This window comes from Podarcis pityusensis, assembly GCF_964106645.2.
Source record: "Podarcis pityusensis genome assembly, chromosome: 11".
In the NCBI taxonomy this organism is placed as follows: domain Eukaryota; kingdom Metazoa; phylum Chordata; class Lepidosauria; order Squamata; family Lacertidae; genus Podarcis; species Podarcis pityusensis.
Genome location: NC_138036.1, coordinates 36,129,667 through 36,156,410, shown reverse-complemented (window position 1 = coordinate 36,156,410; position 26,744 = coordinate 36,129,667). Strand labels below are relative to the sequence as shown.

Here is a 26,744-nt window from a genome sequence, read left to right as displayed (position 1 = left end):
CTGGATGAAATACCACTTGTGGAAGGTCAAGTCAGGATCCAAGTCATAAAAAGGGAGGAAATGACTTCAGGATGACTTCAAAGCTCATTAACTCCCTTTTCTCTGATTCTGGCACTTAAGTTCTTTGTAACTGAAGAGTATTTTTTGTGGCTCTTTCCTTTGTGAATCCTTGAACAGTGAGATGCCAACCTTGTAAAATAAATACAGTGGTACCTCTGGTTATGTACTTAATTCATTCCGGAGGTCTGTTCTTAACCTGAAACACCACTTTAGCTAATGGGGCCTGCCGCGTGGCCGCCACACGATTTCTGTTCTCATCCTGAAGCAAAGTTCTTAACCCGAGGTACTATTTCTGGGTTAGGGGAGTCTGTAACCTGAAGCGTATGTAACCTGAAGCGTATGTAACTCGAGGTACCACTTTATGTAGAAATGTACATACATTTCTTGTTGTATCAGGACTGTGTGTGCTTTTACGTAACATATTCATAAGACTGGAGTACAAGGGTCGCAAGTTTCACTTTTAGGTTGACCAAACAGTGGTTAACGCACATCAGTGTGCCTACTATGTGGCAGTACGGATGATGAAGAAGGTGCATTTTGCAGCCTGTGCTGTATCTTTAAGTAGTTGGTTGGCAGAGCTCTTTCAGATAGTGCAGGGTTGTTGACTCCCACCAGAGTCCTTCAACCAACCGATTACATTTTGAGGATAAAGTCACTTGACACCCCCCCCCCCAAAATCCATGTCCTCTTTATGCTTTACCCCATCCTTCTTGGCTTATTAAATTTGACTGGTTGCATCCAGAGCAATGTCAACCCAGTGTATGAAAAAGGCAAACAGAACCACAATGAATATGTTCTACCTTCACTGTCAAAGGCAGTATGCTTCTGAATACCATTGTCGAAACAGGTGAAGGGAAGAGTGCTGTGCTCAGGTCCTACTTGTGTGTATCCCACAGGCATCTGATTGACCACTATGAGAACTGGATGCTGGACTAAATGGGCCATTAGCTTGCTCCACCAGGCTCTTCTTATGCTCACTTCATGAGGGACCAATGCCTGTCACAGTGGTATGGACACTCCTAAAGAAGCTGGCCCTAGATCTGTTTGCCTTAGACTAACTACCAACCAGTTACAAATGCCCACTTTCAAGATAAGGTGGTAGAGAGGGTTGTGGAAGGTCAACTGCCAGAATTCTTGGATCATATGGGTTACATAGATCAGTTACAATTGGTTTAGCCCTGGCCATGAGGCTAAATTGGCCTTGGTCTCCCTGGTGGGTGACCTCTGCTGAGAACAGGGCAAGGAACCTTGCTCCTTCTTAATCTCTCTGTGGCTTTTCATACCATTGATGTTGGTATCATCCTGGATTGGGGAACTGTGTTATAGCGCTTCCAGTCCTACTGCTGAGGCCAAGTCCAGAAAATAGCATTGGGAGAGAACTTCTTGACCCCGTGGCAATTACCGTATTTTTCGCTCTATAACACGCACCCGACCATAACACGCACATAGTTTTTAGAGGAGGAAAACAAGAAAAAAAATATTCTAAACGAAACAGTGGGTGTATGATTTTTGTGGTTCATGCTGTGGCCACAGACATGTGATCTGACGGTGAGTTTGAGGTAGCCCAATGCAAAAATCCTGAGGATCCATGTGGATCCATGCTTAGTAACCACGTTTTAAGTGGGGAGGGAAGGAAAAGCACTCAAGGGACAAGGAACACGCGTGGGGTGTGTGGAGAAGGATGCTGTTAATAATGCAGAAGAGGGGTGTAAGAGGAGAAGCAAGCAGGCCCTGCTTCTCTCCCTCCTCCCTGGCTCGCTGAAAAACTTTGCTGCTATTTAGCCAGCTGAGTGGGGAGGAGAGAGGGACAGAGAGCCTGCTTGCTTTAAAGGAGCCAACCGGACAGGAGCCACTTACACTCGTGTAAGCGGCTCCTCTCCTCTCCCGCTTTGCTCCTTTAAAGCAAGCAGCCTCTGTCCCTCTCTCCTCCCCACTCAGCGGCTCTTCTCCTGCTTTGCTGTTTCAAAGCGAGCCACGGAGGAGGGAAGGAAGGGGAACCATGGATCCTCTGCTCACGACTGCAGCAGATCTCCCCGCCATCTGTAGGCATTCGCTCCATAACACGCACAGACATTTCCCCGTACTTTCTAGGAGGAAAAAGTGAGTGTTATGGTGCAAAAAATACGGTATCTTTATGGTGCAAGGCACTATTTTCTCCACAATGCTGTTTAACCCCTATGTGAAGCTATTGGTCGTTTTCATCTATCTAGAAAAGCTTGCTGAAACAAAAATGTATCCAATTGTTTCTGGAAAGTACAGATAGTGGGCATCTGCCTTATCTCAGCAGTGATGCTGTTCCACAAAATGGGGCAGTCACACTGAGGTGGGAAACCTTAAAACTAGTGTAAGATATGGTGCAGCAGGGCTGCTTATTGAGTGGGAATTGATGAAAAATGCCAACACCTTATGTAAATGGAGAAGCCATTTAGGATTTCAGCCAATGTCAGCTAGTTGGCCCAGTGCTATTAATCAGGATTGAATGTTAGAATTTATTTCGTAAAATATTATTTGTAACCTTAATGTTTCTGATTTAACCATTTAGTTTTACAGACCATGGTAAGGACAGAGAATTGTCTAGGATAAAGGCTGACAACTCTGACCTGAAATACATACACACAAAAGGAAAGAAAAACCCCCAAACCTCTAAAGCCTTTGTTAGAAAATCCAAAGTTGCTTTATGAGAACGCAGAACATTAAATACATGCCATAAGGAAATATATATATATTAAATTTAAGTCTCCCATTTTGAATCTGATAATTAATTGTTCTCTGAATACATTTAAACATGACATGTTCATTATCTTTTATTTCATTCTCAGAAAGTGGATCTTAAAGAATAAGAATACTGGCTAGTGAATTAAAATATGGATGGGATGTTAAAGAATCTCATATAAGTAGTATTTTTACACTGTGTGAAATTCAGGTGATTGTTACTAAAACTATATCTTGTCACCTGGGTATATTTTTACTTCACTGGGCTTAGATCTAGTGGTAGAATGAATAATAATTAAAATCTTCTCTCAATTGCTTTGTGTATGTAGTGCTAATTGCTGTCATTGAAATAATTAATAGTTAAAATAGCAATTCTTCATTTCATCTATCTACCCTATATCATGAGCTGCCTATTTTTAGTGCCAATAGAAGTCATAGTTTTTGAATTTATTAGGCACTGTGATGACTGATAAAACAAATCTTCCACTTTCATATCTTTACTTTGCATTTGAGAATACTTAGTTCTTACAGGCAAGTGGCACATTGTATATAAAACTAGTTAATTGTCTTCAAATCTTCTGTATTATCTCAAATTCTCTGATGTAACGTTCTATCAGTAATAATATTAATTTTACCTATATCAAATGAATATAATACTTCATAAAAATTCCACTACTTTTGTAATTTACTACTGTGCTACAGTTCCACAATCAGCTGTTAATTAAAAACTGGCATGCAAATTATAAAATGTGCATCTTAAAGCCTTTGTGAAATATAGAAATATTGCCATCTTAACATTTTAGTGAAAAGATAACAAACACACTAGCCAGTTATATTTTTAACTGTTTTCATGGGTTTTTCACACAGTTCAATGGTTTTACTGATCTACTGTTTCTTACAAAAATCTGCCATGCTTTGTGAACTTCACTTTCTAATCTCATACAGCAACCCTTCCTTTATGTTCTTCCTGCTCTCCCTGGTCCCAGAACAGTAGGGTTGCCTTGACAAATCTATTCAAAAGCCATTCCTCTGCCTTTATTGGTGGGGATTGGAGTCTTTGAAATTCTCTCCTCACTGCAACACAGCTGACATCTTCTTCCAGACAGAATGAATTAAGGAACTACAATAAGACACTTGATCTACCAGTCAAGGATCTTTCCACAGTGAGGACGGATTCCATGGTGCACAACTAGGGCAGCAAGCATCTAAAAATATACAATACATGCTTGTTTGCAAGGAAGAACAATCGGCCATTTTGAAACAATGATTAATGGGATTTTTAAATAAAATTCTTCAGTAAAAATATTTACACATTTGTTTGGCTGTATGTTACAAGAGTATTTCTGTGTTTTAATGTAGCTATTTGATTTTTAAAAAGTGAAATGAAAATTCTTAACATTTTAACAAAAGCTTTTGTAGATTGTTATTCTACAGGAAAAAAATTGTGAATGAAATATTTAATGAAATAATGATTTGCCCATTTTATAAATATGTTTAATATGCAAATTTAGCAATTAAGTTGTAAAGTAAAGCAACTGGGTTATTCTTATTTTGATTTTGATTCTGATTATGTATTCTGTGTTTCTGTATCGTGATTTTATCCTGAGATCTACTGGTATAGGGTGGGATAAAAATTTAATAATCATAATCATAATAAAGCAGAATATAACTGATACTGTTTAGCCAAAGATGTAGATTAGAAAACAAAATGTAAAAATAAATGTAGCGTATTTCCATAAAGAGAAACTTTTACATTTAACCTATCAGTACTGTACTAATATGTGAACAAAGTTTTCTTTAATATATTTCCTTACATGCAGCTTTACAGCCACTCTCTGACTGGTATATATGTAAACAAGAGATAAATGATCATTAATTAATGGTCAATTAATTAAGCTGTTGGCAGCTTTGCGGGGCAGAGCCTGTCCTCCGCCATAGCAGCTGCAGCATCGGGAGGTTTCCTGCCAGAGGGAAGAGTCCCTGGTCTCTCCCTCTGGTTGGATAGATTGAGTTAGCCTACCTGCCAGATTGGACCAATGGCAGGCAGGCTCACTTTGGGGGGTGGGTCTGACTGGGTCCACAGAGAACTCCACTCATATCCACTCCCCCAGGGATAAAAAATGAGCGTGTCTCATACTGGCTCACTGCATTGCCCTTTTTTGCATCTCCCTCCCACCCTCCCTATTGTTGTGCTTGTTTCTACCCCAGGATGATAGCTACTTCTTGTTGAGCTTCAGCTCACAAACTGCAGTTGTCACCTTACTCTGGCATTGCAATCCCTATTCTTAAAATCTGGCAGTTATGGATACATAAAGTTCTGAATAAATGCTCTTATTCAAATTTGTCTCCCTTCAATTTCAGAACTGCTGTAATTGGGTGTCAAGTTCAGATCCTCTAGATACATCAGTAGAGTCCATGTTACCTGACTGTCCACGTGTCTCTGCAGGTATGCAAACTCTGAACCAGAAGTGAAACTTAAAAGTTTGTATTGTTATATTTTTATTGTAGATGCTTGTTTCTGCTTTCTGTAGGACATATATACTGAAACGATACAATATAAATGATGATCCAGTTACAGCACCATATCTGCTACTGAAGTCAGCTTTCAGAGTGCAAGTGGAAGTTTACTTATTTACTTACAAGAAAGTTCCCCACTCCGTGTTTTAACCTTATCTAATTCCAACACCATTAGCCTTCAGGATTTTAATGTGGGAATAGAACAGTGAGATCCTAGCACTTTTGTTGATTAGTTGAAGGCATACTAACTGAGGATTACCTGTCTGCAATTCCTTTCAGAGATAAAAGCATATTTAATATATTGTCAGGAAGTATTTTTCTCATCCCAGGGCACTAAACTTTCCATTGTATCTTGCCTGTACTTGTCTTTTCTCACCCATTGCTGTGGGATGCTGCAGTATTTGAAGGTCACCCGAGCCTCTCTGTAACATTCCTAGACATACCGTGCTTCTTTCTAGAAAACATAGAACATCATAAAATAAAATGCTCCTTTTAACCCCACCTCTAAATTCCAGGAGGAACCAGAAGTGGAGCAGGATCTGCATACAATTCAGCAAGGTGGTAGCAAGGGTTAACTCTCACTTCATTAATGAAGTGCAAATTGCTAAGGATTAGAATACAATTACTCCCAAGCAGCTGAGTTCACACTTCATCTGAAGGTGGATTGCTGGACTGGTAAACTGCAAGTGTGAATTAGTTCTATGTCTCTTGAGCTGCAAGAAATCATTATTACTATTCGGGGTGCGAGGAATTCTAGTTGGAATTTCTGCAGCTCCCCTTTTGGATTCTTTCTTATACTGTGACTGAATGTTAGGCCTCATATTATAAAGGGGTGTTGCTATACAACTGATTTGCCTTTGTTTCTTCAGACTTGTACTTCTTCAGAACATACAAAGAAAAAAACGATGTGCTTGTAACACACTTTTAGTTAATCGTTGTGGACACAGCAGCCTATGGCAGCCACTAGACCTGGTGGGGTGGCTAGGAGGTTGCAGTGGCATGGTCAGTGGGATTATGGACATGAATCCAATGGGAGCATGGCCAAACTGTTCTGGTCTCCTCCCTTTTTTCTTTTTTTTTCTTTTTTGCTCTTCCAAAAATACTGTGGACACCTAAGAATTGCATTTTTATAAATACTGTTGCATGCCACCCAGAGTCTCTGAGCAGTGCAAGATTCCAGGAGTTCCAGGCACCATTCCTTCAGAATAAGGGACAGTGGAGACTATGGTGTCTTTAGGATACACAATTTATTTACTTATATATATACAATCTCAACCTATAACGGAGGAGCTCACAGCATCAACACCCCAAGAGTCTTGCATCTCCCATTGCAACAGCCTTGGATTCCAACAGAAATCAGACATGGCTCTGTCACTCCCAGCTGCCTAGCCTGCAGATTCAGTCTTCTACCCCACATAACTCAACTCACAACTCAGGCCTTTGTATTTCTAATGACCAGTAAATTGTGGGAGGGGGGACCACCCATTTGTCATCTGACACAGAGCTACTTCCTTTGTTACCTCAATTGCCTATACTTAGAGGGTCATTACCTCACCATGAAGCCAGCCCTGCTATTCCAAAAATTGGATCCATGCAGTCCTGCTAAGCTGTGTGGGGGGAAGCTTGGCTTTCCAGAAGTTGCTGAACTACAACTCCCAGCAGCCCCAGCAAGTATGGCCTGAATGGGTTTGTAGCTCAGCAACATCTGGAGGGCCAAAACTTACACACAACTGCACTAAGTCAGAGTTTTGTTTTGTTTATTTATTAAATTTGTATACCACCCATCACTCAAAGAGCACAGGGCAGTTCACAACATAAAAATTCAAACTGAGAACACAAAAGACATAATAAAACAAAAACAAACCAAAAACACCTCTCAAAAGCATGTTTAAAAGGCCATAGAATGTTAATCAGCCAAAGGCCTGGTTATAGAGAAACATTTTTGCCTGGCACCTAAAGATATGTAATGAAGGCACCAGCCAAACCTCCCTGGGGAGAGCATTCCACAAACAGGAAGCCACCACAGAAAGGCCCATTATCATGTTGCCATCCTCCAGACCCCTCGAAGAGGAGGCACATTAACAAGGGCCTCAGATGATGATTGCAGGGTCTGGATTGGTTCATCTGGGGAGAGGCAATGCTTGAGGCATTGCTCCTCCTCTACTTAACAATGGCTCAGCACTTTAGGGACCTCACAGAGTTAATAGCCTGGGAGGGTGGGGAGCTGGGCCCCCTCTTTTCTTCCCAACCCTATACTGCATATAGCACCAATGTCTCACAACAAATGTAACTGAAGAACCTAAAGAAAAAGACAATGCATGTGTTTTTGAAAACGAGGGGAAATTATTATTCTTTTAAAGAAGAAAAGGAGTTTGTGGCAGCCCCGGTATTTAAAGAGCCCCCACCCTTGTTATATCATTAGAACCAGAACTTAAACCTATGAAATTAGAAAAGAACAAAAAAGATCAATGTTTGGTCCACATCCTAGGTACCGCACCCTCACTAAACGAGACCGTATGGATGATTCATTAAATGATTGTAGGATGACGTGTGTACCTGAGCTTATGGCCTCAAATTCTTTTTATCTTATATGCTGCTTTATTACAAAAATGACGACTAGACTACTGATTCAAAAATGAATCGTTAGTTGCCCAACCACCCAGTGGAGGAGCTTCATGCTCCAGCACCGTGGGGTGGAGAGCAGGCTGGGGCGGGGCTGGCGCATGACCCAGGGGCGTGGTGCACCACCCACAGGGGCATGATGCACATCCTGGGGGTGTGGCGTGCATCCTGGGGGCATGGCGCCTGGTGGAGGCAGATGCGATGGCACCCCACTGGGATCATGCTGCCAAAGGCGGTGTGCTCCCCCCGCACTCCTCTTCCTCCGCCAGTGCAACCACCCACTCCAGAACCCACTGCTCTCAACTGACTCTCAACTGCCTCTCATTCAAACTCCCTTTCAAATCCTCATCCAGTCATCACTCACCACCAGAATTCCACAATCTCTCTTTCCCCCTCCCTCCCTCCTTAACATTCCCATAACAATTCTGATACAATTACCTTAATAACCCTGTTAACATTCAATATTTTATACACACTGTTCCCTATAACCATACTGTTAGAAGCACTTGAGCTTCCCATTCCCGGTTCCTAGGAAATGGGGTTAAGCAAACTGCAGGTTCTCTATCCCTGTTCTAAAAACCAGGTGTCTTCCCTCAAATGATCCTGGGAATTGTAATTTGTTAGGGTTTCTGGGGATTGTAGGTCTGTGAGAGGGAAGCCACAATGGCACAAATCATTTCGGGGGAAGTCGTGCTTTAAATACGCATTGGATGCTCTTTAAAACATAGCATCATAGAATTGTAGAGTTGGAAGGTACCCCGAGGATCATCAACCCCCTGCAATGAAGGAATCTCAACTAGATGACCCATGGCCAATGGCCATCCAAGCGCTGCTTAAAAAACCCAAAGGAAGGAGAGTCACTGCTTCAGGCCCTAAGGGCCTCTGGAGCAGGAGAAAACAAGCTTGCTCCATCCTCCATGTGACAGCCCTTTAGACTTTAGTTATTGAAAGGGCTGCATGGTGGGCTCATATCAGTGTTATGAGAGTGTAAGCAACACATTTCTCTCTCCCCTTTCTCCACACCATGCAGAATTGCAATGGTAACCAGAAGGCTGGAGTTTGCATTGCCGGGGGTTGGACTAGATGACCCTTGGGATCCCTTCCAACCCTGCCATACTATGATTATATCAAGCAACTAAAGGAATAAAAAGATGCTTTTGAAACATTTGGGAATCATAGGAACACTCTCTCCCCCAGTGGCTTCCAGCAAGAGCTTGCATCTTCCTTAGGAGAGAGCCAGGCCAGAACAAGGGGGGAAAGCCTCAGAGTTCAGGTAGGTGGAAATGCCAATTGAGTGTCCTGTACTATAGGAATGCTTCCTTCCCATGTCCCCCACCCTCATGCGCCACACTGGTGCTAGCATGGCTGGAAGCCAGGCGCCTGCTGATTCCTCCATTTTCTTTGCAGGGGGGGAGCCTTTCCCCAACATATACTTTCTTCTAGCCAAATCCCTGGAGAGACATGATGACCCTCAGGTACTGGGGCAGAGGGAAGGAAGGGGTCCTTGTGAAACATGTTTGGGGAGTCTGTGGCTTCCAGCAAGTGCTTTTCAGAAGCATTGCTCCCTCCAACGTGAGGCTGAGCATAGCCATCACAGCTAGTTGCCTTTGATAGGCCTCTCCTCCATGCAATTGTCTAGCCCTCTTTGAAAACCATCCCATCCAAGATGCTCTTGTGGTGCAGGGGTCGGCAAGGTTTACCTCACCTGTGCCGGTTCACTCCCGCGGAGATTGATCCGTGGGGTGGATCGCGTCTGCGCAGACACGATTTCCAGTGCCGCAGAAACGAGTCCCCGCTCCGGGCTGCGCCAGTTTAGCGCAGTGCGTGGGAACTCACCGAGTGGGTGGCTCGGTTTGGGGGCAGCTCGTGGGCAGTTAAATGGGCTGCTTGTGGCCCATGGGCTGCAGGTTGCCGACCCCTGTTGTGGTGCATCTGATTCTCCTATGCTTCCTTACTCCTGCAAGGAGATGACTATTGTGAGATCCTTTGGTTAACATCTATCTGGGCTGGGAAATATTAAAGAATCAGAGGACTGGTGCACTTCCCTTGAAGCACAACTGATCAAGGTAGGCAGATCTGTTAACATCTTGATAAAGATGCTCAAACGACAAAGGATGCTATTATACCCTGCAAGCGTCTCAGGAAAAAGCTCCCAAGCTGATGGAGAAGAGAGCAGTTAAGTGGTCAGTGGGGCTCCAGGTTGCCATTTCTGGATCTCACCACAGCCCTTCCAAGTTGCCCAAGAAACTGTTGTCACAACAGTTTTTTCCTTGCACCTCCTTCCCATGATCCCACATGGGGCCTTCTAAGACATATGCTGTGTCTGAAACAGCAGATCCCACCAAACCAAGTAATCGAGGACCCAGTCAGAAAAGGAGTGTGCACAGTCATACCAGAAATAAGCCAAATAACTAAACAGGTACTAGAAGTCACCCCAGAACTGGCCCTACTGAACATCTTCCAAGATAACAATCCCCACTCATACTATAAAGAGCTCATAACCCACCAACGGCATATGATTCAATATGGCTAACTTAACCCGACAACCCCCCTCACCCACACACAAACAAATCCCACTGCAGCCAGCCAGAGACGATCAACCACACCCTAGGCCACCACAACTTCTCTCACCACCAAGGAAACATAACAAGCAAATAGAGAACTTCCCCAAGTGACGCTGACAGAAAAACCCCAAGCATACACTAAATAAAAGAACTTAAGCTTTGCCGCCTCCCGTCCCCCCCCCCCCCAGAACTGTTCCCTCTCCTCCTTTTACAGGCACATACAAACACACTCTTGAGAGCTGAACCGAAACAGGTTGGCACAGTATATTTGTTGCACTGCAGCCTGTTGTACCCCCATAACAGCAGATTCATGTATGGAAAAATGCTTTCAAATACATGTCAGTTTCAGTGGCTAGGGACAAATGATGAACCTGAGGAAAGAAGCAGTTTCTATAGGATGAAGAACTCCAGATAGCTACCAATTGATCTTTTGATTTAAAAGTTACATTGAAAGTTTAAATGTGTTTGTTTTATTTTGTGGATGTGACCTTTTTATTAGTAAAAAGTAATACAAGTTATTAAGATCCAAATATATTTGTATCGGGTTACATTCAAGGTCACCCTGGTTTCTCTTTAATTTGTTCAGGAAGAAAAGCAAGATATATCTAAGGAGAAAATGCTGTCTTGCCACTTGGAAAATTGTAATTGTTATGATCTATTTTTTTTCTGAAACACAAAGTGTGTTCTAGCTTATGGAGAACCTTGGAATTTTACTTTATTTTTTATTTTCATTTGTTAAATGTAACTACAGATATGAGGAACATGAGTAGAAGTCAAAAGCAATTTAATTGAAATGAGTCGATATGATTTTTTGATTATTATTTTTTGTACAACACTGGCTATGTAGTTTCCTCTAGTAATTGAAGTCTCCACCTTTAAATAACTGGTTCAACTTAAATACCATTTAAAAAAATAATGAAGGAGCAACTATCAGTTGCAAAAGATTATCTTAGAAATGTGAACTATTGTAAACCTATGCAGTGGTGCATACCCAAATCTACAGGCAGCTTAAAACAACAGCTCTAAGAGGTTTAAATTGCTACATTAATTTCATTTAATGCTCTGTGTATGCCTTTGTGGATATGTGATCTGGCACTTTTCCTGATTTAGAAAATGTGTTCTGAGTCTGTGATGTGCATCTTGTGAAAGGTGAACTTAGCCGAGGGAAACTATATGCATGATGACTGCAGAGTTCTTTTCACTGTCCATTGATACTGCATTATGCTTATCCATATTTTGAACATGCATGCATATACTGTTTTTCTAGAAAAAGAGGTGCCAAAGCTCACCATGAACACCTCCATTGTTCTCTAATAATGGCAATGGTGCCCAGGTGCCGGAGCTGAGTCCCTGTGAGTTCCTATGGGGAAAAAGCCCTGTCTTTGCTCCCTTTTTCCTGGCACTGGATGGGGGGGCAGCACCATATTTGGGCAGCACAACCCATTTCCCTGCACTGGGCACTGAGCCAAGGGGGCACTGTCTGCCTGGCTTTGGGAAGGAGGTTTAAGGGCTCTGACAGGGTCCTAGAGCCCTTCCACCTCCTTTTCAAAGCTGGGAAAGTGCTAACTAGAAGATGAGTTTAGATTTGATATCCCGCTTTATCAGTACCCGAAGGAGTCTCAAAGCGGCTAACATTCTCCTTTCCCTTCCTTCCCCACAACAAACACTCTGTGAGGTGAGTGGGGCTGAGAGACTTCAAAGAAATGTGACTAGCCCAAGGTCGCCTGGGCTTTGTGAAGGGGGCAGCGCTTTCATGCCTCCTTCCCAAAGCCACTACCGCCTCTACCCCAGGAGCCACTTCCTGTTCTCCACCCTGCCAGAGCCACCAAAAAAGTCTAGCAGGCCAAATGTGGCCCATGAGCTGCATGTTGGAGCATCCTGGTCTAAAGTCGGGAACACTCAGCGAAGGGCCTTAGCAGAGGATCTTAACTGACCTCCAGTTTAAATAAAAGCAACATTGATCCCAACCCATTATATTTTTGATAAAGAAATCAAGAATACAGATTTTGAATTGTGAATTGAAGTTAATCTGAAGATATGCAAAATTCAAAAACTATTGTGAGATGTAAAAAAAAAATCCACTAGAAAGATTCAAGAAGAAAATATAGCTTTATTATACATATATATAGAAGTCTGCTGAATAAGAGCAAAAAAATAGCCACATTTTAGATGAACTAGAATAGTGGGAGGAATTTGACTTTTTATGAAAAACCAGGAAGGGTCTTTTATTTATTTTTATAGATAGATAGATAGATAGATAGATAGATATGCAGTGAAGAGCATCATGTGATACCTTTAGAAACATTAGTAATCATTTGATTTCTTTGTCTTATGACAACCAAGAAATCCAATAGTAAATTAACTTGATAACTAATATAAAATGATGAAAAATGATACTCTAAAGCTATCAAAATTAAATTATCAGTTTTATCTCATTAATATTTACTTGCAAACATTTTGATCAGAACAACCTGTAAACTTATTTGCTCCAATTTAATTCTGCACCACAGAGCCACATACAAGAAGTTATGTTGTCATGCAAAATTAGAGGTAACGTCACAAGTTGCCTTATCTCTTTGTTTTAATTATGTAAGTCTGTAATCAGATAGACACAAATAAGTTCCAGAAAAAGTGAGCCATGAGTAAAATATGGTACATCATAGATTAAAATGGCTATCATTTGCTTATTAGATAACACAAGAATTCTCCCCTTGTACTAAAGAACAAGCCACAAAATCTCTCACTGCATTTGGATCTATTTTAATGGCAGCACAAGACAGGACTGAATGGTTAGTACAGTGGTACCTCGGGTTACATACGCTTCAGGTTACATACGCTTCAGGTTACAGACTCCGCTAACCCAGAAATAGTGCTTCAGGTTAAGCACTTTGCTTCAGGATGAGAACAGAAATCGTGCTCCAGCGGCAGCAGGAGGCCCCATTAGCTAAAGTGGTGCTTCAGGTTAAGAACGGACCTCCGGAACGAATTAAGTTCTTAACCTGAGGTACCACTGTATTTAAATTACACACAGCCTTAATTGATATGGGCTGGGGAGACTTACTGAGATTCAAAAATGTATCAGGAGGAGATTGGAGGGATGAAATAGAAGATCATGACTGGATAGCACTCCAGAACAAACCCTTAGTAACTGTTAATAATGCTTCAAACCAAATAAGAGATTCAATGTTGAAACTTGCCTATGGGTGGTATATAAGCCCAGTGCGATTGTCCAGCTGGTGAGGATATGCTGAGCAAGGTACTTATTACTGTATGTGGTGGTCCTGCCCTCTGGCTTGTGTAGTCTGGGATTTAATTTTTGATGAAATACAAAAGGTTATAAAGCAGCCCATGGACAGATACTGGTATCCAAAAGTCTAGTACCTGGCATTTATGGAAAAACTAACACACCAACTCTGAGTTTTGCAAGGTGTTTCAAAATTTGGCAACTTGTTTGTGGTCTGATGAATATGATTATATTTGATTGTCAGGAACAATCCCCCCAACTCTTTGTTTACTTGCTGATAACTTTGCAAGTGTTAAATGATTACTCAGTGTGGTTAATCAGCCAAAGATTTTATGGCAAATTAATACCCCTAATATATTACTGCCGCTTTCAACAAGCAAAGGCACTGGGGCTCAAGTCAACTGAGCAGACTGCTCAGATGCACTAACTTGCCCCTTCCACTGCCAAATTTGATTAAGAAATATTTAATGGTTTTTCTTTTCATTTGTATTCAAAGCTAGCAGTTTAGAGTGGAACGACTGACTTTCCTTTTAACAAACAGAACTCAGGCAGCTGAAGCTCAGTTGAAGTAAGCAGCCACAGTCCTACATAGCTACACAGGGAGAAGAGTGCACATATCTAGGAATGCATTCAACATGATGCAGTTGATCGCCACACAAAATGAGAAAGTTAATTTTCTCTTTTAAAAACAACCTGCCTACTGAGCTGAGCTGAATGACTTTATCTTTGACTTTAGCCCCCAACTTGGGGTTATTTAGCATTGTGACTAATTTCATTGAGCAGTATTGCATTCATGCAAGGGCACTCACATAGAATAATTATCCCCCTTCTCATTGCACGCCCTGAAAAGCCTCTTCTGGGGAACAGGGAGTCTTCAGAAAAGGCCTGGGTTCTGGGGTGGGGACTGCAGTGAAATTGGTACTGCCACTCAAGCCAGCTGCCTCCTCCTGTTTTGTGGTCTTCCCAGACATTCCAACCATCTACCCCACACTCATTTCCATAACCCTCAGGAGAGGTTTTGGGGGGAGTCCAGGAGTGGAGGGCAGGGTTTTTTTTACACTATAGTGGATCTGATGTGTTAATATGATAGATAAACAAAAAGCTTCATATTCTCAAAGTAGATTAAAATGTTAGAAGTATCTGATTCTTCTAAATAAAGGGAGAGTTCCTTAGTTGATTAAATTGCAAATGATCTTGTGCTCAAAAGAGAAATTACCTGCCAAATTTGCCAAAAAAATTAAAAATCAGAGTTTTTACATGAAGATTAATTTGTTCTGGTTTATGGATTTCCTGCAGTAAGTTACACAAAACTTTGATGTCTTTCCCATTGTTGTTGCTAGAAGTTTGCAAGGTCTGTGCTGTAAATTAGGGGTAAGTGCTTGTGACGTGCACGTTGCAATTTGGCTGGAACAGTCACCACTTTTCTAATATTTTTCACTAGATGGCTTTAGAAAAAATGTCTGGCACCAGGATACTATTAGGCTGTAATTAGTGTAACTAACAACTAATATGAAAGAGCAGAATAGAGGTCACCATAAGACTTCAAAGGTCTTAACAGGTTAAGGTTGGAGGGCAATCTGTCTCCTTTCTTAATCTGTTGCCATATCTGGTGAGATTTGTTGAAATCTTCAGTGACCTCTAACCTTGAGGTGTTGCTCTCTCATAATTTACTGGTCACATGCCATGTTCTTTATTCCCGTCTGTTTAGATGAGCAGAGGACTTTGTGAATGGCAGCTTCATTTTAGAGTTCATGTACAAATGTGCACAGATTATCAGCCCTTCACTGCAGATAAAAGATTATGGCTTAACCACTTTAACATTTTTGTTCTGCCAATATTGGACAACAATAACAGTACTTTGCTACACTGTGCGGTTTGGTTTGTATATGACATTTAAAATAAAATATAGTAGAAACAGCAGTATATTATTAAGGATATTGAAACTGTTTTGTGTCATAGGCATTTCTGATACACTTAGCAACCTAATGCTGATGCTTTACTGTTTATCTGCAATAAAAAATGTTGTTGCTTTTAGATGTCTGCTATTTACAAATATTTGGTTTTTTTCAAGTCTTTCGCAGCTTTTGTCAGTTTCACATATTTCTGTGAGTTTTTCTGTAATAGTTTGCCTTAAATGAAAGTTTAATCCAAGTGAAAAGCTGAGAAATTGGTTACTTATTGTTTCTCTTTATATGACATTTCTCCTTACGATTTTTCTTGAGACTAGGGACCGCCTACCACCTTTTTAAGTCTGTATGCATAGCAATGGACTTTCTGGATGTGTTTGAACACCAATGGCCTATTGCCTGAAGGATTTGCAAAGTTAATACACAACCAGCCAAACCAAGACTTGCTTTTAATTACAGTTTAAATTTTAAAGGCTGTTTAAAAGAGTATGAGAACGAAAGAACAGAAAGCAGTCTGAGACCAGATTTGAAGATCTCTACTGGAAAAAAAATCATATAAGGATTTTTCAGGCAGTGACACTAAGAATAGAATTTGGAAAAATCTTTTCTTTCAAGACTATCTTGTGATTAACTAGGGGAGTACTACATCAAAGCTGTACTGACTTCAAAGCTCAGAACCACTTACAGCTTCCAGCTATTACTAAAATCTACCACTTCACCCTGCCAACGACTCATCTTAGTAGCTTCACTAAGTTATACCCATCTACTTGCTATCCTCTGTTTAGGGGGGGTGGAATACAGATACATTCTGAATTAAATATTTCAAAGCAGTATCATAGCCTCAAAATAAGGCATGCAAGCAACAGCAGAAATATTTTTTTAAACATTAAAAATGAGGTCAAATTATTGTGGCCTACACATTTGCAGTTTCATCTGTCTGCTCTAATGAAGTTTCTTGTGATAAGTCTCAGGACAGCATTCCACTGCAAGTTAGCCCTCAAATGACATGATCAATTTGCTTCTGATAGATACTGTCTTTATTAAAGAAATTACTGGAGAACTTGTACTTACCACAAAGTCCTTCACAGTAATTCTTGAGGAAGGTGGTTAAAACTGTTGGTAATTTAATAAAAGGATCAAACATTGCTGCGCTTCAGTATTGTTCTTATCTAAGCATTCTTTAGAAACAGAACATTTGAAAAATTGTTCCATAGAATGATTTCTGCTAACTTTTCACAGTACCTTTTCACAAAAATGTAGAAATATGCACCTCTGTACCAGTCTTGTAGTGCAGTTGGTCACAGATAATCAGTTGTTGCTGTATTTTTTCTTTATTAGCTGGAAAAATTGAGGAGAAGAACCTTATGTATATTGAATAGAGCTCAACTAATCGTCTGATTTACGCAATTTAATTGAGCTATAAATTAAAGTTAAATAATTTACATACTTCATACCTTAATGAAGGGGATCTTTTGAGAAACCTGAAGAAATGCTGTCTGCTGGTTTTAGATATAAGCAAGAAGGAAAAACCAGCTTTAATTTATTTTTCATCAGATTTAGCACAGGGCGGATGACGTTGACATCTGTGTGACCTGCATAAGAGCAGGCCTTTCAAAGGTGCCAGAGTTTTGCCTATGAGCAGGCTGGCTTATTAATCTAAAATTAAAATTTGTTGTTTAACTACACTGACTAATTTATTCAGGTTTTTGGTCTTAATATTTTATATTTCTTGTATTAACACACTACTTTGTGTGCAATAGTGTAGGAGCAGGTTTTATCCCCTTTACAGTAATGAGACAGTTAAAATGTACTGAAATAGTAATTTACTGTGGTGTTAATATTATTCAGCATTTAAAAGTGTTACATTATTATTTTCTGATTGGGACTGTTTCTGCCTAGTCTTGTTGAAGTGGTACATTAATCTCGAAATAAAATTTGTCTTGTAAATTATATATTAATAAAAAGTTAGGAAGAAGTGAGATTCTTTGAGCGTGTTTTATAGAACAGTTTATATGTTCAGCAGAGATCTGTGACATGCTCTCTGGAGCTGTGCCATTAATCCATTTACAGCCATTCATTGCAATGAAGAGAAATTACTAGCGAAATAAGTGATCATATGTTAAGGGGAATGTCTTTGCTTCACTTGTACTCCCTTTTTTACTTTGCAAATGCAGCTGGCACTCTAGCAAATGTTTAAGCCAGTCCTTTTATTAAAATTGAAAGAATGTGGCAACAGTCAGCAATTTTGAGGCTCTTGGCCAGAGTCCAACCAGCTAGTTGTTTGGCCACACTTAGTTCCACATCGCTGAGTTTAGAAGGCAGAAGTGGCCCAGTTCTGCGCTGACCTATTGGTCATGACCACTCCTACCTCATTCGGAGGGTTTTACATCCTAATCTTCTGACACACATAATGGAGGTCTGAAGCAATAAATGAAGATCTAAAGTACAGAAACTTGCTGGCTGTTAACTAACTGTTTCAGATGAATGATCTATAATAGGAGTAGATGAATGAATATAATACGTTCAGTTGAAAAAGATTGTCTCTTAACAATTCATGTGTAAGGGGGAGAATGCCCAGGAACTTACTGGTAGATCTAAAATTTGTATGCCACATGTATATTCTGTCTAAAGAGCCTGCTTGCTTCTTTTAAAAAAATAAAGAAAAATGCTTCCAGGCTAGCTTATTATACAATCACACTGTCAATGTGTTTTAAATAATTTGTTGTTATACAATCACATGGCATATCATTTTTGAATTTATTGCCTTTCATTGTTGAGTTTTTTCTTAATATAAACTATCTTCCTACATCAAATTGTACATACTACAATCAGCAGAATCATTCAAGGCTCATCAAAAAAACAGAGGAAAATAATGTTTTCTGATGTTTTGTCAAACTTTGAATATTTTTAAATTGTCTTTCACAGAAATATGATCTGTAGCTCTGGCAGAACAGGTTAACCATATGCAAATTTTCTTAGTATTACTATATTAGTAGCAATCATCAGGCTGCATAATTTCCTTATGAGTTAAATGGACAGTATTTTCTTTATTTCTAATAAATATAGCAATGAAGTGCTTGTATTATTTGTGTTTGCTGTGTTTGCATCATGTTTGTGTTTATTGGTTTTCTGTTACTTCTGTGCAGGCTTTAGCCATATATATGCTGAAGTTAAAACTGAATATATAAAAATGAAAAAAGTGGAAGCTGCCAATATTTGTTCTGGGATTTCTGCATAATATAAATGTTATTTTATTTAATCTTTAAAAAATATATTTATGCATACTTGATGTTCAAAGATTAAGGAAACAATGACTACCTTAAAAAGTAGTTTGGATATAGCACCATGGGCAATGTTCTTCTGATATGGAGCTCTCCTCAGTACATTATTAAGCATCCTTAAATGTATCCATTTTTACCATTCATTTTATTTGACTTCAAAGAACATAGCCCCATTTTAGAGGCTGAGACCTAACTATCGCAAGTGGGTTAGCTGCATTTTCTTAGAAATGCTAATGGATTATCTTGGTTAGCTATTGGATAGTGAAGAAGCCATGATTTTACACTTACACTATACAAAAGCATCATTGCTGTTTTAAGGTCCATTCCTGTGGCTTCTTTTTTTAAAAAGTGAGGGAATACATCAGGGCTGGGGAACCTGTGGTACTCCGGCTGATGATGGGCTACAACTCTAATCATCCATTGGCCATGATGGAGGCCACAGATTCCTAATCCCTGAGATAGGGCATATTGGCAAATATACTCAAGATGCATCGGCAGTACACAGGAACACTCTTCCAGGCTGGCAGGTGAATACGCCAGTTAAAATATTTAGGATCAAATGCCACAGTTTTTTGTTAGAGTTCGAATGACAAGCTGCTTTTGTGTAAAAATGAAACCTTTCCAGTTGTCTTGGGTCATTCATGCTGCATTATTTATGAAAATATTTTAGATCCCACTCCTATCTTGAAAATAGTTTATTAAACTAATCTTAAAAAAATATTTGCAATAAGATAAGCTCTGACTTCCAATGATAAAGGTCAAAGTAGAGAAGAAAGTGCCACTGGTTTGTGTTAGGTGACACTGTGCCCTCCCTGTCTAATTTGATTACACAGAGCCACCAAAGCTCTAGGCAAAGCTGATTTTAGTTATAAGCAGCTTCTTAACCTTTTGAGAACTAACATAAACACTACCTACCAGTGGCTAATTATGTTGCTCTGTTCCATGCAGCAAAGTACAAAGGTAAAAATGTGGAACTAGGGTAATGCATGTTGTGACAAAATATAGCAAGCTTACTCCAGCATATCAAATCACTTTTCTTTCTATCTGCATTTATTGTTTTATTTCCAGAGAGATACCATTTACATTCATGTAGAAAATTTAAGGAGGAATTCAAAATGATACAGACTTATGGTGGTGGTCAAAAGTCAAGTAATTTTTACTATTTCTTAAAACATTAGATATGTGATATGTGTGCAGAAGAGCCATAAGTGATAGGTCTTTTCCAGAAGCACTTCTCAACTTGGTATAAACTTGGGGATGACTCATAGTTCAGTCAGGGTACATTTGTATATACTATGTCCCACGTTCAATCTCCAGCATTTCTGGTCACAGTGGTTACCTATTTGTTCCTGTATATGGACTGCTAATACTGATCTTTAAAGCCCTGTACAGTTTGGGATGAAGTGATTTAAAGGACAGCCTTTGCCACTAATGGGAGTTGACATCTAAATCATATGGAGGATATCAGGTTTGTGAAGGGTGGCATGTACCCTTATGAGCAAGAATAGACCTTAATATCAGCCTCAGAGACTCTGCTCCCTGACATTCCACCAAGGTGGATTCAGGGACAGGGCTGTTTTGTGGCAGCCCCCGACACATGGAATTTCTCTTCCTAACAACTCTATTTGGACTCTTCTCTTGTGCTTTTTAACTAGACCTTAAAGACATTTTTATCCTACCAAGCTCTTTATTGCTGATTCAGTACATGTGATTTTATCAGATGCTGTTTTAATTGCACTTGTTCAGGGCAGAAGAAAAAATAATAAAATAAGGAAGAGAAAAGAATAAGAATAGGTATTATTTTTCTGAGAATCAGCATGGTTTCTGCAAAGGAAAATCCTGTCCCACCTGTTGTTTTGAATTATTTGAGTGACATATAGATAGTAGTAGTCAAGTAGAGGTTATATTCATAGGAGCTCCAAAAGCTTTAGACAAGGTGTGAAGAACCTCAGCCTTGGAGACTAAATGTGGCTCTCCACCTGTCAGGCTTCAGGGAATCTGCTTCCTCCCCCTCCCTTTGGCAGTAGATAAGCAGAACAAAGGAAATGAGTCTTCTTACCAGTTAGAAACTTTAATGATCACAGTGAGAGAACAAAGAATCCATTTCTTAGCAATGGCAGGCGATGCTCCCAATTAAGCGTTCCACCCACTTCCTCCCTAGTCACCCACGTCACTACTGCGTCTTGTAACCTGAGCTTGTAACCACTGTGCTTTCTGTGCTGCCACCTTACCAGCTCTTCTTGACATTGGGCTGAGCGGATGGATGCTTTCCAGAGACAGTGAATCTGTTAATTCTCTCTCTCCCAGTGCTTCCTCTCCTAGCTGTTCCCCATCCAATATTTCCCAGCTTCTGCCTTCTGAACTATGTCCCTCTGCAAACCACTGTTCCAAATCAGTACTGTCCTCCTGCTCCTGGGAAGATTCAGGATTCTGATCAGGAGCAGGGGGAGAGGGAGGCTCCCACCATTCCTCCTCAGTGCAGCCCTCCTCAGTACGGTTTCTGACACCATCTTGGTTAAATGTTGCTCTCCAGCCAGCCAGTTCCCCTATCGGCCCTGCTTCACACCCTCCTTGAGTGCTTTTGCCTTGCTTGAATGTGTTCTTGTGAATTCTGGGAATGCCTCTTTCTTGATTGGATGGAAGATAGGGAAGGGTGTGTCCGTATGTATAAACTAGCCTACGGTGCAAGGGTAAAATTTAGTTGTTCCTCTGCCCACTTTTGTCTCTGGCTATGACCATCACTAGCATGTAGAAAGTCGCCCAAGAGGAAATGCAGCACATCATGTTAAGCCATGGTTTAACACCAATGTAAACAAGCAAGAATGAGACACAGCTAGCTTCCTCATTTGATAACGGCTCTTGGGGTGTTGTAGTTAATTCTGACTATGGTTAGTTTAAACAAAACAGCTTCAGTAACTGTGGTTTGAAGCTGGCTTGTGTTTAAATATTAACTGCACTTTGCCAGTCTGGACAAATCATGTGGGAAGTGGTGAAGGAAGGAAATACAAGAGCTAGAGGCTTACTGTGAGTCTTTTCTGCTTTTTCATGTCATGCTGACATACAAATGTGGCCAAAGTTTTCCATCAACATCTGCTGAGGAAAACAGATAACATGAGGAAGGCTCCTTGTATGAGTAACTAACTATATTAAAAGAAACAGTAATGCAGAAGATAGGAAGAGACAACAATGCTGAAAAATCTTCACACATTTTTTTAAGGATGACTGGTAAACCAAATCAGATTTTATGTGGCAGCCATGCATAGCAGTTTCCCAAACACCTTTTATAATATAATGTAGCATAAGGAGGCTACTAATTTCACCAAAGGAATAGATTCTTGCCTTGTAGGCTGTTTCCAAACCCAATAAACCTTCTTAAGCTTTTTCCATCTCTGTAGGAAAAGACTGTATATCTGAATCATTTCTCCCCTGTGTGAAATAGCTGTTTTAGGAAGACAATTTTGATTGGAAAAGCAGTTGATGGGGGGAAGTTTAAACATCTGTTCCCCTACCACTGCTCCTTGAATCAAATCCGTGGCCTCCTGAGGATGCTTTTTAATTTTCTAACTAGAGAAATATTGCAAGTTTCTACCATGTAAAGTCTAGTTTTACTATTTTGACAACACCATCTATGTGCCATGTTCAAAAGAAAGAGCATATATAGAAAAATGTCTCACCAGTTGTCTCACAGTTGAGGGATTCTCTTTCTGTGGAGATTTGCAAAAGTCAAAGCCAGAGTGTATTCCAAAAGTATTGTAATACAGTGGTGCCCCGCAAGACGAATGCCTCGCAAGACAAAAAACTCGCTAGACGAAAGGGTTTTGCGTTTTTTGAGCTGCTTCGCAAGACGAATTTCCCTATGGGCTTGCTTCGCAAGACGAAAACGTCTTGCAAGTTTGTTTCCTTTTTCTTAACACCGTTAATACAGTTGCGACTTGACTTCGAGGAGCAACTCATAGAACGCGGTGTGGTAGCCTTTTTTGAGGTTTTTTAAGACTTTGGTGATTTTTGAAGCTTTTCCAAAACTTTACCGACACCGTGCTTCGCAAGACGAAAAAAATCGCAAGACGACAAAACTCGCGGAACGAATTAATTTCGTCTTGCGAGGCACCACTGTACTTTTTTATTTGGGCTGTGTTCTGGTCGTAAGCCTTAAGCTAGCTGCGGTTAAAGAATTTGTCATTTCTGTATCTATTTAAATTACTTTTTGTATTCTTACATATTACTACTACAAAGTACTATAATTGTCTCAGGCCTTCAGGACAGAGTGTCCTACAAGTGTAAATAAACTAAGGAAAAACACACCAGAGGTTCTAAAGATGTAGCATCCCTGCTCAAATATATTAATTTCCAGGACAATTATGACATAATGCAACATGAATTTGAGACTTGTATTTGGAGTTCTACTCAAATAAGACTTGAGTCACTGTTAGATTCCCTTACACACTGCAGAGGATAGCTTTTCCTGACACAGGCAGTAGTACTGAGGATGCAAAAACTCAATTGTTTTAAGAAGATCCTATTCCTACTTCTGTTTATCTCTCCTAATATCATCAGGGCTTCTGTATTGTTGATCACAGCACTGTCGTGTGTGGCTAACCGCAGGCAGCAGATGCTCTTCATTCCCTTTTTGGCTGGAAGCCCTTCCTCTCAGCTCTTATGTAGTTGTGGAAGTACTCACTGCTGCTGAGAGACATCACATGACACAAATGGAAAACAGCACCAGTGGGAACTTTCAAGTGCTTCTGACCTAGGATAGATGGTTGGAAGCTGGATGATGGGAAACATAAGAGAGAGAGTGTGCAGGAAATGGGGCAAAAGAAGTGATATTTCAGATAAAAACAAGAGGAGGGAAGCGCTGGAAGAGATGTGAAAGATGTTTCATTTCCTTATACTAATGTGGAAAAAAAACAGGAGAAAGATAGCTGGGGAACTAAAATTAGCCCTAAGAATAAAACTGGATTTCAAAATTTCTAGAAAAATATACAAAGTGTTGTAAAGGGGGGAACACATAGCATTTGCATTGATTTTGTTACATATTGTAAAGCAAGACAGTAGTTTTCCAGGGTGAATATGTACCCTGTTCTTAAACTTGTTTATTTAGAAGTGGGAATCACAATACACATGATGTTAAATTTGCATTTGCCAGAGTGGACTGGAGAACATTCAGTGAACAGGCTGCCTCCTCCCACTTGTTAAATAAATAAAATAGAAAAGCAGTCATCCATGATGAGGGTGGTCTCAAAAGACACAATGGCAAGGGACCGGGAGGCCACATTGCACAAGGATGTCAAGACTTTTTCAGCCCAAAGGGTGCATTACCTCTCAGCAACATTTTGCGGGCCACATGCCAGTAATAGGTGAGGCCAAAGGCAAATATAGGGTAGCAATGAATATAAATTTGTACAGTAGGCTCTTTGTCCTCCATTCAGACAAGCAAAGATGCAATGTATGAGAGTTCAATAACACATTCTAGCCAGGCAGATACTTGAGGAGCCCAGCAGGGACAGAGAGGGTCGTGACCCAGGGAGAGGCCCAAGGGCCTGATAAAGAGGTTTTGAGGGCCACTTTTGGCCCCGGGGCTTCAGATGCCCCACCCCCATTTTAGACAATGGTCAACAAACCAACCTATTAAAGTGTGAATTGACAATACATTAATTCTGGCCTGATGGGACACTGGAACAATTCATACAATCATTGTTTGAAGCAAAAAATGTTCCACAAAACTTACCCAAACCAGTCCCTGACATTTTTAACCTTTCCAAATGTTAAATTCTCCAAACTCCTGCAAATTTTGACAGTGGGGATGCTTTAGAAAATGTGTGGTGATAGAACTGTCTGATTGAAGGTTTCTTAAATGCTGCTGTCCAAAATCACCAGCAATGCTTGAAAGTAGTAATTCTTGATACAACTTAACACTCTCAATTGACTTGTAGCTGCAGGTGTCAGAGCCACCTGCTATGGTATCGCTATGGTATCAGAAAGCTTGGCTTTTGGAATTACCTATAGCTTCCTTTAATTACCAAATTTCTCTCTTTTTCTTTGTTAGGTTTATGCAAAACCACCCTAACTGCACAAACAGTAACCTGTTCTTATAATTTACCAGATTATTCTATATTTTGGGGTACACAAGTGATGTATATATCTAATGCAACATGAGATATGCTATCACAACACTTTTAAGAATTGAGAGGGGGCATTTTCTTTCTTATCCAGTTTTGCGGTTCGCATAGATCTGTATATGTCAAAACACAATTTAAGAACCCTAAAATACATCGAAGCTATCTTAACTTTCTTGGGTGCCTTTGTAAGTCAAAAAGATCTCAGTAGTACTATACCTATGCTTGCATAGCCTATCAGAGTGCACAGAGTGGGAGGTCTTTTCAGCCACGTGTTATTAATAAACCTATTTATCTGAAAAGGAAGATATTTATAATACTATTAAAGCTATAATTCTACACGCAGATAGGAAGTAAGTTTCAGCCACACATTCAGAAAAATCACATAGCCCTTCCCAGACTCTACTATATCAGAGGGAAACTGGAGGCTTGAATATCTGAATGCTTTCCTTCTTCAGATGCCCATGAGAGGCTAGCAGGTTAGGGAGAAAAATGCTTGCCTAGCCTTCTTCTGGACATGATAGTTTTCTTGCAGTCTGGTGGTGCTGTCCATGCAAGGTGCTTTTTCTGAACGTGCTGTTTGTCTCTTAAGCACATTGAACTAATCTGAACATGTATAAGATCAGTTGTTAAATCAATATGTAAAGATAGTAGTTCAAAAGCAAATTCATCATTATTAGCCTTATCCTTTCAATTAGCAATGTATATTAAGCCAAAGATTATGGGGATCAAGCAAAAAATTTCTGAGATTGGACATGAAGCGATTATATGCACATTTGATTAATGTGTGCTCTTTCAGAGTTGCTTTATCTTTTTAGCGTTCAGAATATGTAAATATTGTCTAATCTTTGTAATAAAGTATCAATTTGTTCAGCATAAATGATTTGCTCATCTTGGCCTCTAAAGCCTTGTCCTTTAATTTGATGCAGGGCTACAGTTATAGTACAATGTATAAATAGTTCATTCAAATTGAATTTATTAATCATAAAATTGGAAACTGCCTAGTATATTATTTCCAGTCTGAGTAACAAAGTTTTATGCACCCATTTACCATAAAATAACTTTTAAACTGATTTTTCAACACAGTGCAATAATGCCATTACTTTCTATAAGATACATAATAGGCAAGGTTCAAACAAAAACCACAACCACTAAAAACCACCTCTCAATTGCTGGGGCTTCAAGCAGCTTATCTGAAATCAATGGTACGTGTGGTTTAGCACTGTTGTGTGGAATGTACTCATTCCAACGTTCTATTCTCCTAGAAATGCCAAACATACATATCACTGTTTACAAGCATGAATTGAGTGTACTGTATGTAGTTCTGTCTACATCAAACTGGTTCTCAGCCAACGCCACACTGGTAACTTCATGTTTGATCATGTCATAATTCAAGCCAGTTTGCTGATACATACTGTGATCTAGAGATCTGTATGTGTCCTAGCACACCTGTAGAAGTCTATTGTAAATGAACTTCTCTTCAAGGGGAGCTCTTAGAGTTGGCATCCATCGGTCTTGGTAGACAGGGGAGGAGTGCGCCTTTGCAGGGGAGGTGAAACTATTGGCAGGTTGCAGCGCCTGCAGTGGCTATAGAAACTGATTCAGAAGAGGCATGTTTTGTTGCAGCTGGAACAGATGAAGGTGGATGCAGAGCTGCCCTTCTTGTAGAAGTGGGTACAGGAGCTGCTTGTTTGTGAATGTGTGCAGGCACGTTGATGTAG

General features: G+C 40.1%; 1 protein-coding gene across 7 annotated transcripts in view; it reads left to right on the top strand.

Moving 5' to 3' along the window:
• The window catches only part of ARB2A (ARB2 cotranscriptional regulator A), a 209,202-nt gene that overhangs the window by 137,012 nt on the left and 45,446 nt on the right, over positions 1-26,744 (top strand). For 5 of the 7 annotated variants that reach the window (XM_080972935.1, XM_080972938.1, XM_080972934.1 and 2 more), the window contains one exon: positions 5,134-5,218. In XM_080972935.1, the coding sequence (XP_080829061.1) occupies positions 5,134-5,218 (85 nt within the window). Of the gene's footprint in view, positions 1-5,133; positions 5,219-5,303; positions 5,333-9,108; positions 9,185-26,744 lie in introns of those variants that run through there. The other 2 variants (XM_080972936.1, XM_080972939.1) reach the window with 2 other exon arrangements.